The sequence below is a fragment of the Plecotus auritus genome (genome assembly GCF_963455305.1).
Source record: "Plecotus auritus genome assembly, chromosome: 2".
Taxonomy (NCBI): Eukaryota; Metazoa; Chordata; class Mammalia; order Chiroptera; family Vespertilionidae; genus Plecotus; species Plecotus auritus.
This window is the reverse complement of record NC_137771.1, coordinates 64,815,793-64,827,775: the sequence shown is the minus strand read 5'-3', so window position 1 is coordinate 64,827,775 and position 11,983 is coordinate 64,815,793. Positions and strand designations below refer to the sequence as shown.

Genomic DNA, 11,983 nt, shown 5'->3' with positions numbered 1-11,983 from the left:
GATGAGAGAAAAACATCATCAATCATCTGCCTCCTGCATGCCCCCTACTGGGGATCAAGCTTGAAACCCTGGCATGTGTCCTGATGGAATCAAATCAATGACCTGTTGGTGCATGGATCAACACTTAACCACTAAACCACACCAACCAGGCTAAAAGAGAAATTTTGTGCAAAGTACCTTTCTCTATTTAAAGTACAGAAGTCTCTATTCTTTTTCTCAAGGCAATTGAGAACCCTGTGTTGCACTTACTAGTATATTAGTTCCTATAAATACTTAGATTAAAAGTCTGCATCCTTGAACTCTGGATTTATAAATCCTGCATTTCCTGCACATTTTTCTCCTCTAAATGGAAATACATGATGATTCAGTCATCTGTTATGAGAATATTCCATTTCCTATTTACACAATTATTATGGCAGAGTAAGACTAACCATTTTCCGTATAATATGCTGAATTTCTAATGTCTTTATATTTCTAAAACAAATTACTAAAACAATTTAAATTCTTAGACATTAAGCTCTGTCATAGCTCTAAATGCAAGTTCAATATTCCTATTCTTTTATATTTCCAGATTGCTTTCAATTAAAGTACAACGAATAAATTAAACAATATTGATTTATATGTAAATATATTCATATGTACTAAACTATGATTTTAAATTATATTTTACAGTCATATTAAATTTTAAGACTATTTAAAAAGGAAAATTATAAAATATAATATTGTCAAATAATATGCAATAGATTTAAAACCATCAAAAATAACCAAATAGACACCATTTTACTTTTATACATCTAATATTTCCAAAAATCCTTTGTAATACTAAAGGATTTGGTGAAAAACATAAACCTTATTATTTACATAAAACATTTCCAAGGAGAACAAAGTTTTAACAAATCTGACCAAATAAATACTTAATATTTTTGACAAATAAAAGTTTTAAATTAACATACCTAACAGGCTGTAAAGATGTATCAATTTTATTCTGTGAGTTCAGCTTTTAGTATGCATACATCTGAAATTGCTTGTTTTCTCATCTATAAAACAAATTATCTTTAAAAGTTCAATTTCATTTTACTCATCTAAAATTACATAATTGTCGTTTAAATAAAGGTGTGGCTTTTTTTTTATAAGTTAACTTCAACACTTCCACTGGATTACTACATTAAATATATATAGATCAAAAGTCCTGTTGAATAAGCATGCTTATTTACTGCTAGATAAACTATCAAATAATTTCATTTATTAGCATATAGTCATAATAAGATTAAACTGTTCTAAAAAAATTAGAGAGAAAAATATTTTTATCTTTTGCTGGAGCTTCAAAATCTGTTCTCAGGTGAAGAGGTAGTAAAAAACAAAAACATAGTTACAAAAAAAAACCTTAAATCCCAGCCCTGAGAAACTGAACAGGTACTTAAGCAATACAATAGTGTTATTCTGTGGCAAGCACTCTTCTAAATGGATTAACTTCCTTGATTCTATCAAAAATTGAATCGAGGCAGATACTATTACTATCTGCATTTCTACAGCTGGGCAAACTGAGATGCCTAGAAATTAAGTAACTTGCTCCAGCTATAAAACTAGTGATGCAGCCAGGATTCAAACTCAAATCATCTGGTGCCACTACCTTTACTCTTCCATGTATATAGTCTGTGGACCAAGGCATTCACATCACCTGGAGCTTCTTAGGAACCAAGAATCACAGGCTTCACCCCAGTCCAGATGGTCTCACACTGAACTTTGAGAAGCACTGCTTATGCTATTCTAACTTGAATATGGTTGCAACAAACTCAGGCTAGGTTTTCTGCCCCTTAATTCTAAATCTTACAGGTAAGTTTGAGGTAAATTATTCAGAAATCCTATATAATAAAGAGGGAATATGCAAATTGACCATCACTCCAACACACAAGATGTCTGCTTCCCTGTGGTCAAAGATGGCTGCTCCCATGTGGACACAAGATGGCTGGCAGGGGAGGGCAGTTGTGGGTGATCAGACCAGCAGAGGAGGGCAGTTGAGGGGGGACCATGCCTGCAGGGGAGGGCAGTTGGGGGTGAGCAGAATGGCAGGGGAGGGCAGGTGGGGGGGACCAGGCCAGCAGGGGAGAGCAGCTGGGATAAACCAGGCCTGCAGGTGAGGACAGGTAGGGGTGACCGGCTGGCAAGAGAGGGCAGTTAGGGTGACCAGGCTGGTAGGGGAGGGCAGTTAGGAGCAATTGGGCCAGCAGGGGAGGGCAGTTAGGGGCAACCAGGCTGACAAGGGAGAGAAGTTAGGGGTGACCAGGCCTGCAGGGTAGGGCAGTTGGGGGCAACCAGGCTGGCAGGGGAGGGCAGTTAGGGGCAACCAGGCTGGCAAGGGAGGGAAGTTAGGGGTGACCGGGCCAGCAGGGGAGGGCAGTTAAGGGCAATTGGGACGGCAGGGGAGCAGTTAGGTGTCGATCAGGTTGGCAGGGGAGTGGTTAGGGGGTGATCAGGCTGGCAGACAGAAGCGGTTAGGGGCAATCAGGCAGGCAGGCAGGTGAGCGGTTGGGAGCCAGCAGTCCTGGATTGTGAGAGGGATCCCAGATTGGAGAGGGTTCAGGCTGGGCTGAGGGACACCTCTCCCCCCCCCTCACCCCCCATGCACGAATTTCGTGCACTGGGCCTCTAGTCAATTATAAATAATAATGAGCCGAAACTGGTTTGGCTCAATAGATAGAGCGTCAGCCTGCGGACTGAAAGGTCCCAGGTTCGATTCTGGTCAAGGGCACGTACCTTGGTTGCGGGCACATCCCCAGTAGGAGGTGTGCAGGAGGCAGCTGATCGATGTTTCTCTCTCATCAATGTTTCTAACTCTCTATCCCTCTCCCTTCCTCTCTGTAAAAAATCAATAAAATACGTTAAAAAAAAAAAAAGATTAACAAAAAAAAAAATTAAAAAAAAAATTAAATAAATAATAATGATGTTTACTATGTACCATTAAGCACTACGGTTAAACAGGATTTTCTCCCCCAATCCGTAAATTTAAAATTTGGTTCCCTTTTTCCTATTCGTCTTTCCTGCTTTTTGTACTAGTAATTCTATGAGTTAAAACCATTCATAAGTGAGTGATATTGGGTTAAAATATACAAAGATGATATGATCTAATGTGTATGCTTCCCAAAAGAAAAGAGCATTGAGACTCATGATTGAAGGCTCTGGAGGCATTTCTATTAGTCTTTTACCCACCCAACTATCAAGTTTCCACACTGGTTTTCTCTCCTTTTTTGAATACACAGTTTTCATTAATTGAACAAATTGGGTTTATGTGTGTGTGTGTACATAATATATAAGAATGCTAAATATTCATATATTGTTAAAAATGGTTCTTTGCCCTTTCCCTTTTCTGTATTTTAAGTTTTAAGCTTCTCAATGCTGAGCCAAGAATTAGCCTTGAGATTGCTGGTAGTGAAAAGAATCTAGAACTGTGCTGTGCATATATTAGCCATTTGCCAAATGTAGCTACTTAAATTAAGTTAAATAAAATTTAAAATTCAATTCCCTAGTCACCCACAAGCTACAGTTCAAGTGCTCAATATCCTTCTGCACCTAGTGACTACCGTGTCAGACAGAGCAGGATTGGAACATGTCCATCATTGCAAAAGGTTCTCCTGGACAGTGCTGATTCTGGAAAGGGGCCATTATTCTGTCATAAAGCTATTTCTGATAAAGAGGTGAATTGAGAGCATTCATATAAGTATGCAAATGAAAATAACCAGAGAGAGTGAGATAATTACCCAAGAGAGGGGGAAAACATTAAATGGGAGCTCAGAAAGCTCAGTGGTTTGTCAGACTTATTTATGAATGACTATTATATGAAAACTATTTCTTTTAAAATATTTTACTGAGCCTTTGTATTAATACACAGGATCCTTTCCCTTTAATTCTTACTGGAATTTTACTAAATTTTACTCTGACTTTGATATAATATGCATCTTTTCAGGATTTAGTTGTTATTCTTAAATTTTTTTCACATGTGCTCTTTGTTGTTAAGGTAACAATTTTAAAAGAGTCAAACTTTGCCTTAGCTCAGTGATCGGCAAAGTCATTAGTCAACAGGGCGGCAAACCGCAGCTTAAGAGCTGCAGTTTGCTGACCACTGCCTTAGCTGATTTGGCTTAGAGGATAGAGCGCTGGCCTGTGGACCAAAGGGTCCTGGGTTTGATTCTGGTCAAGGGCACGGTCAAGGGCACATACCTTGGTTGCAGGCTTCTCCCCAACCCAGGCCCTCATTTGGGTGTGAGCAGGAGGCAACCAATCGATGTGTTTCTCTCACACAGATATTTTTCTCTTTCCCTCCCTTTTCCACTCTCTCTAAAAATCAATGGAAGAATATCCTTGGGTGAGGATTAAAATAATAATAATAATCCTATCTAATAAAAGAGCAATATGCAAATTAACCATCACTCCTCCAATACCCTCAAGCCACGCCCACAAGCCAATCAGGAGCGAATATGCAAATAAACCCAACTGAGATGGCTACGGCCACAGAGAGCAGGAGGGAGGCTTGGGTTTCCCCGGCAATGAAGGAAGCCAAGCTTTCTGCCTGCTCTTGCCGGCCTAGGCCTCCACTCAAGGCTAATGATAGAAGATACATAAACCCAAACAGAAATGGCGGCAGCCACAGAGCTGGAAAGAGCAGGAGGCTAGGGTTGCACGTGGCGATGGAGGAAGCCAAGGTTTCTGCACACCCTGGCTGGCCCAGGCCTCCGCTTAAGGCTACAAAGTTTCAATTATAGAAGATACATAAATCGCAAGAGAAATGACTGCCACCACGGAGCAAGCAGAAGGCTTGGCTCCGCTCTAGGCTACAAAGTTTCAATTGTAGAAGATAAATAAACCCCAGATACCAGGGCCTCCGCTTGGGTCACCTGGGGACGTGGCCGGCCTGCAAACCACCACAGGCCCCTCACCCAGGGTGCTCCACGCCCCAAGGTAACCCCCACCCTGATCCGGGACACCCTTCAGGGCAAACCAGCTGGCCCCCACCCGTGCACCAGGCCTCTATCCTAGCTAATAAAAGAGTAATATGCAGATTGACCATCACTACAACACACAAGATTGCTGCCCCCATGTGGTCAAAGATGGCTGCTCCCATGTGGACACAAGATGGCCACCACAAGATGGCCAGCAGGGGAGGGCAGTTGGGAGGGACCAGGCCTGCAAGGGAGGGCAGTTGTGGGCAATCAAGCCTGCAGGGGAGGGCAGTTAAGGGGTGACCAAGCCAGCAGAGGAGGGAAGTTGGGGGCGACCAGGCCTGAAGGGAAAGGCAGTTGGGAGGGACCCAGGCCTGCAGGGGAGAGCAATTGGGGAGGACCAGGCCTGCAGGGGAGGGCAGTTAGGGGTGACCAGGCCTGCAGGGGAGGGCAGTTGGGGGGGAACCAGGCCTGCAGGGGAGAGCAATTGGGGGGGACCAGGCCTGCAGGGGAGGGCAGTTAGGGGTGACCAGGCCTGCAGGGGAGGGCAGTTGGGGGGGAACCAGGCCTGCAGGGGAGAGCAGTTGGGGGGGACCAGGCCTGCAGGGGAGGGCAGTTAGGGGTGACCAGGCCTGCAGGGGAGGGCAGTTAGGGGCAAACAGGCTGGCAGGGGAGCAGTTAGGCATCAATCAGGCTGGCAGGGGAGTGGTTAGGGGGTGATCAGGCTGGCAAGCAGAAGTGGTTAGGGGCAATCAGGAAGGCAGGCAGGCGAGCAGTTGGGAGCCAGCAGTCCTGGATTGTAAGAGGGATCCCAGATTGGAGAGGGTGCAGGCTGGGCTGAGGGACACCCCCACCCCCCTGCACGAATTTGGTGCACCGGGCCTCTAGTTAATAAATAAGAGTCAATCCTTACTATCCTTATGCTATTGACATCCAACGTTTTTTGTTTTTTGTTTGTTTTGGTTAATCCTCACCCGAGGATATTTTTCCATAGATTTTTAGAGGTCATGGCAGGGTCGGGGGGAGACAGAGATAGAGACACATTGATTGGTTGTCTCCTGCGTTCACCCCAAATGAAAATAACCAGAGTGAGTGAGATAATTATCCAAGAGAGGGGAAAACATTAAATGGGAGCTCAGAAAGCTCAGTGGTTTGTCAGACTTATTTATGAATGACTCTAATATATGAAAACTATATCTTTTAAAATATTTTATTGAGCCTTTGTATTAATACACAGGATCCTTTCCCTTTAATTCTTACTGGAATTTTACTAAAATTTAGGGCCAGGGATCAAGCTTGCAACCAAGGTACATGCCCTTGACCAGAATCAAACCTGGGACCCTCTAGTCTGCAGGCAATGCTCTATCCACTTTGCCAAACTGGGTAGGGCAACATCCAAAGTTAAAACACCAAAATTATTTCAAGATAAATGTTATAATCAGGAGAAATGCAAATTACCTTAGATTCTATGATGAACTTCATTTTCTCAGTAACCAATTTTCTCTTAAGTTGGTCAATTTCATGCTGTACTTCAGTGATCTGGATTATAAGGGAATTCTGTATGAGGTATAGTAAGATATCTTTATTAAGGATAACACCTACGCATTTTTATTTTTAACTGCCTTGCTAACATAAACTACGATGTGATAACAAAAACCAAAGAAGCAAATCATGAAAATGACCTATTCTATAAAATAAACTTATTGCTTTCGATTAAATTACTGTTAATCTATAGATTTCTTCAGTTTTAGGGACTGCTTTCTCTTTTGTTCTACTACCATCATTCATGTATTATAAAAATAATACAATAAATAAAAAATAAATAAATAGATATTTATAAAAGTTACTATTAAATTAGTACCACAAATACCAATGACTATTAATATGAAAGGAATATGCTGAGTTTAAGATATTAGCAAAGCTTTAGAGATTGGCATAATGCTTTATTAGCTGAATGAGATTAGAACTAATGTATTTAATAATAAAATCATATATTTTATATAAGAAAAGTTATTTAATTCAAGAAAACCTATTTAATATAAGAAATATTTTTGATTACTTTTGTTCAAAAGGTTTATGAAGTATAATGGTCAACGAAGAAATTATTTAAAAATTCAAGCTGCCTTTGTGAAAAAATACCCTATATTTAACTTGATAAAATAATAAGACAAAAAGTATCAGTTATGGTAAAGAAAAGTATCTGCTAATATAGATAAAGCATTACTTGAGACTATTAGGATTTTATATTTTAAATTTATCTAAAACAGTATACTTTTATTCATAGAAACACATTGGTGGTTGCCAGGCATGGAGGAGGAAGGAAATAGGAGAGGGACCAAAAGGTACAAATTTCTACTTATAAGATAAATAAGTTATGGGGATGTAATGTACAACATGGTAACTATAGTTAACAATACTGTATTGTATATTTGAAAACTGCTAAGAGAGTAGGCCTTATAAGTTATAATTACAAGAAAAAATGTAACTGTGAGGCAATAGATGTTAACTAGACTTATTTGGTAATCTTTTCACAGTATATACATATATCAAATCATTGTGTTGTACACCTTAAACCAATACAATGTTATATGTCGACTAGAGGCCCGGTGCATGAAATTCATGCACAGGGGTGGGGGGGTGTCCCTCAGCCCAGCCTGCACCCTTTCCAATCTGGGACCCCTAGAGGGATGTGTGACTGCCCTCTCACAATCCAGGACTGCTGGCTCCCAACTGCTCGCCCGCCTGCCTTTCTGATTGTCCCTAACCACTTCTGCCTACCAGTCTGATCACCCCCTAACCACTCCCCTGCCAGCCTGATTGCCCCTAACTGCCCTCCCCTGCAGGCCTGGTCCCCCCCAACTGTCCTTCCCTGCTGGCCTGATTGCCCCCAACTGCCCTCCCAACTACCCTTCCCTGCTGGCCATCTTGTGGCGGCCATCTTGTGTCCACATGGGGGCAGCCATCTTGTGTATTGGAATGACAGTCAATTTGCATATTACTCTTTTATTAGATAGGATATTAGATAGCCTCCTGTTCACTCCGTGGCTGCAGCCATTTTTGTTGGGATTTATTTATCTTCTATAATTAAAACTTTGTAGTCTTGAGAGGAGGCAGGGCAGGCCAGCGCAGGCGGAAAGCTTGGCTTCCTCCATTGCTGGGGAAACCCAAGCCTCCTGCTCGCTCCGTGGCTGCAGCCATCTTGGTTGGGTTAATTTGCATACTCGCTCCTGATTGGCTTGTGGGCGTGGCTTGTGGGCATAGCAGAGGTACAGTCAATTTGCATATTGCTCTTTTATTAGATAGGATTATATCTTGATTAAACTGGGAAAATACAAATGAGGAAACTTAATATTTCATCATGTCTAACTCCATACTCTTTAATCATGATTAACATATAAAAACATTTTTGGGCCTGACCAGCATGGCTCAGTGGTTGAAGTAGTAGGTCACAGTTTGATTCCTGGTTGGGGCACATGCCTGGGTTGTGGGCTTGATCCCAGTAGGGTGCATGCAGGAGGCAGCTGATCAATGATTCTCTCTCATCATTGAGGTTTCTATATCTCTCTCCCTCTCTCTTCCTCTCTGAAATCAATAAAAATATATTTAAAAAAATAAACTTCATGTCTCTGATTTTTTAATATTCAAGACCATCTTAAGAAAAAACTAAATTGACAAAATTGAATATAACCTAATAATTTCTTTATAAATTCAATAATTTTAGATTCCATGAATATTATTAACCTCCCCATACATAAAAGAGGAATGTAGTAAATACTGTTTGTCCCCACTGTATTTCACCATGTGCTCATCGCCCATACAATAATAGAAAGTGGCCCTACCCTCAGGTACAGAGTTGTTCATAATTTGCCTAAGTCAACACATCGTATCCCCTGGTAGGTATTATCAGTCCACAGTAGGTCTGTTGATCTCCCACCAAGCTAAAGGGAAAGTTTTATATATCCCATGTGTTTGGAAGAGGTTCTCTCTTGGTTTGGAGGTATATAGCCTTCCTTGCCATTGGCAATTCTATTACTGCTATGGGGAAAAGCAAGTTTATAAGGAAACCAACACTCGAAAATAGTGAGGAAATACCAGAAGCACTTAGGCCCTTAAAGACATCATTAAGCTGCTTATTGTATCTCCTCAGCACCCATTACATAAGATCATGAATTTTCTTATTGTTAACAAGTCAAGTTTGTTTTACTAGACTTATAGCCCAAATCATCCTAAATATAACAATACTAACAATTATAAAGCAAATATTTTGAATAGAACTTCTCTAATGGAATGTAAACACATTGAGTAGCACCTTAGAGTCTGTGGTGTTTGCCATATTCTTTGGTTTCATATTGACCTCCCTGGCTTCAAGTTGCAGGAGCACTTTTTTATAATAGAGTTCTAAATCTTCTTGATGTTTTGTTAAAACCTCTTCCAATGATGCTGTGACTTCCTTTGTTTCAAAGTATTTTTCCTTCCAACTATCACAAGCTATAAAAAAAGCAAAGGCTATACATAGTGTGAGTCTGACTAAAGGATTAAACTTTTAAAACTGGAAAGGACCCTACAGTTATTTAAACTCTTCTACTCCCTTCCACTTCCTCCCTGAGAAAATCAGAGCTGAGAGCAAAATGTTTATTAAATAACTAGAGGCCCGGTGCACAAAATTCATGCACAGGGGGTGTCCCCTCAGCCCATCCTGCACCCTCTCCAATCCAGGATCCCTCTCATAATCCTAGACCGCTGGCTCCTAATTGCTCACCTGCCTGCCTGCCCGGTTGCCCCCAACTGCCCCCTCCCTGCCAGTCTTGTTGCTCCTAACTGCCCCCTCCTGCCAGACTGGTCACCCATAACTGCCCCCCCACCAACCTGGTCACCCCCAACTTCCCCCCCAGCTGGCCTAGTCACCCTTCACTGCCCCCCTGCCAACCTAATTGCCTCCCAACTGCCCTCCCCTGCTGGCCTGGTGGCCCACAAATGCACCTCCCCACCGGCCTGGTCGCCCCCAACTGCCTCCCCCCGACTGGCCTGGTTGCCCCTAACAGCCCCCCATGCTGGCCTGGTCATCCTCAACTGCCCCCACTGCCAGGCTGGTTGCCCCTCACAGCTCCCCTGCCAGCCTGGTCGCCCCATGCAGCCTGCTGTTCAGTTGTTTGGTCATCCCTCACTAAGCCCCACGCAGCCTGCTTGTTCAGTCATTTGTTCGTCCCTTGGGCTGGCCTTGGGTAGCTGGGAAGCCTCCATCCGAGGCTTGCCTGCTCCTCCAGCCGGCCCTGGCGGCTGGGGGACTGAGGGGACTGGGCGCCACCATATTGTAGCTGTGGGTGCTGCCACCTTTAAGGGTGTGGCAGTCAATTAGCATATTCCCCCCTTATTGGCTGTGGGTGCTGTCATCTTTGAGGGCAGGACAGTCAATTAGCATATTCCCTCCTTATTGGCTGTGGGCATGGCCATCTTTGAGGGCATGGCAGTCAATTAGCCTATTCCATCATTATTGGCTGTGGGCACCACCATCTTTGCGACGGCATGAGGGTCAATTAGCATATTCCCTCTTTATTGGATAGGGTAAAAGTACTTATCTACAAATATAGTAAAATGGTGATAAATCAAAAAACCACAACTAAGTTTTTCTTTAAGTTTATAATTATTTCTGGAAAATCTGTATTAAAAAATACTATGTATAGCAAAATGCATATATTTTTTATTTTCATTACTTTTATTTATAACTATAACTATGAAAGAAAGAGGCATAACATACCTTTTCAGATTTTTTTCCTTATTTTTTTCATCCCCCAAAATGACATATTTTGTGATCAGCTGATTCTGATTAATCTTTTATCGAAATTATTCCAACTATATACCCAAAATGGTGTCGGGTAGAATTTCTCAACCTGAGATCCTTAATTAGAAATTTAACTCTGCCAGCTAGAGAACTGCTTTGGCACTGATCAGATTCTAAGTACAAACTTAACAGCAACACAAACTACATGCTAGCATACCAGATTATGTTCATGTTTGTCTTTTTAGATTAGCAAAGAAATGTAAACCCCATATTAAAAAAGTCTATATGGTGGTTTGATTAAAATTACATACTATATGGGAACTTAATTCAAAATTTTAATTTTTGCCCTATATCTAATGCTTATGCCTTGTGTAGTAGGCATTTCTTTGTAACTGGTCTCTCTGCTTCTGTTCTTGTCCCAGGCTATTCCATAAGCCAGTTATTGTGATTTTTCTAAAATTTTTAAAATCATGTGAATCCCTAGCTGAAAAAAATCTTCCAATGGATTCTCACCTAACTTAGAATAAAATCCAAACTCCTTGAATTGACCCATCTGTTCCTTGCTGAACTTTTGATGTTATCTCCCTCTACATTTCTCCTTATTTTTTGCACTCCAGCCACTGGCCTGATTTTAGGTCCTAAGACTGAAAGCTCATCCCTATCTCCAGACCTTCACATTTAGTGTACCTTCTGTTCCTGCTCTTTTTCCCCTATCTCTTTACATACTTGCCACCTTAATAATTAAATCTTAATAATATCTTCATAGAAATGCTGCTCTTGGAAACCCTAGCTAAAGTATCTCTCCTGCCCCATCACTATTTATTTATTTATTTACTTATTTATTTACATTTTTATTTATTTCAATGAGGAAGGGAGAGGGAGAGAGAGAGAGGAACATCAATGATGAGAGAGAATCACTGATCGGCTGCCTCCTACCCGCTCCCTACTGGGGATCGAGCCCGCAACCCAGGCACTGATGAGAATCAAACCCGGGACCCTTTACTCCCCAGGCCAACACTGAGCCAAACCAGCTAGAGCAAACCAAATGACTTCTCAGTTCTGTTCAGCAGCTGATATTGTCTTACTTATTTGTTTATTGCCTGCTTCCCATGCCTTTATTTATTTTCATTTTTTAAAATATATTTTTATTGATTTTTTACAGAGAGGAAGGGAGAGGGATAAGAGAGTTAGAAACATTGATCAGCTGCCTCCTGCACACCCCCCTACTGGGATGTGCCCGCAACCAAGGTACATGTCCTTGACCAGAATG

General features: G+C 41.7%; 1 protein-coding gene across 1 annotated transcript in view; it reads right to left on the bottom strand.

The window, feature by feature from the left end:
- Positions 1-959: 959 nt before the first annotated feature.
- Positions 960-11,983, bottom strand: part of SPATA1 (spermatogenesis associated 1) — a gene marked incomplete at its 5' end in the record, with an annotated part of 31,136 nt that continues 20,112 nt past the window's right edge. The window contains 3 exons of the mRNA XM_080654640.1: positions 960-1,037; positions 6,393-6,491; positions 9,244-9,422. Coding sequence (XP_080510766.1) covers positions 981-1,037; positions 6,393-6,491; positions 9,244-9,422 — 335 coding nt within the window. The 3' untranslated portion in view covers positions 960-980. The remainder of the gene's footprint in view (positions 1,038-6,392; positions 6,492-9,243; positions 9,423-11,983) is intronic.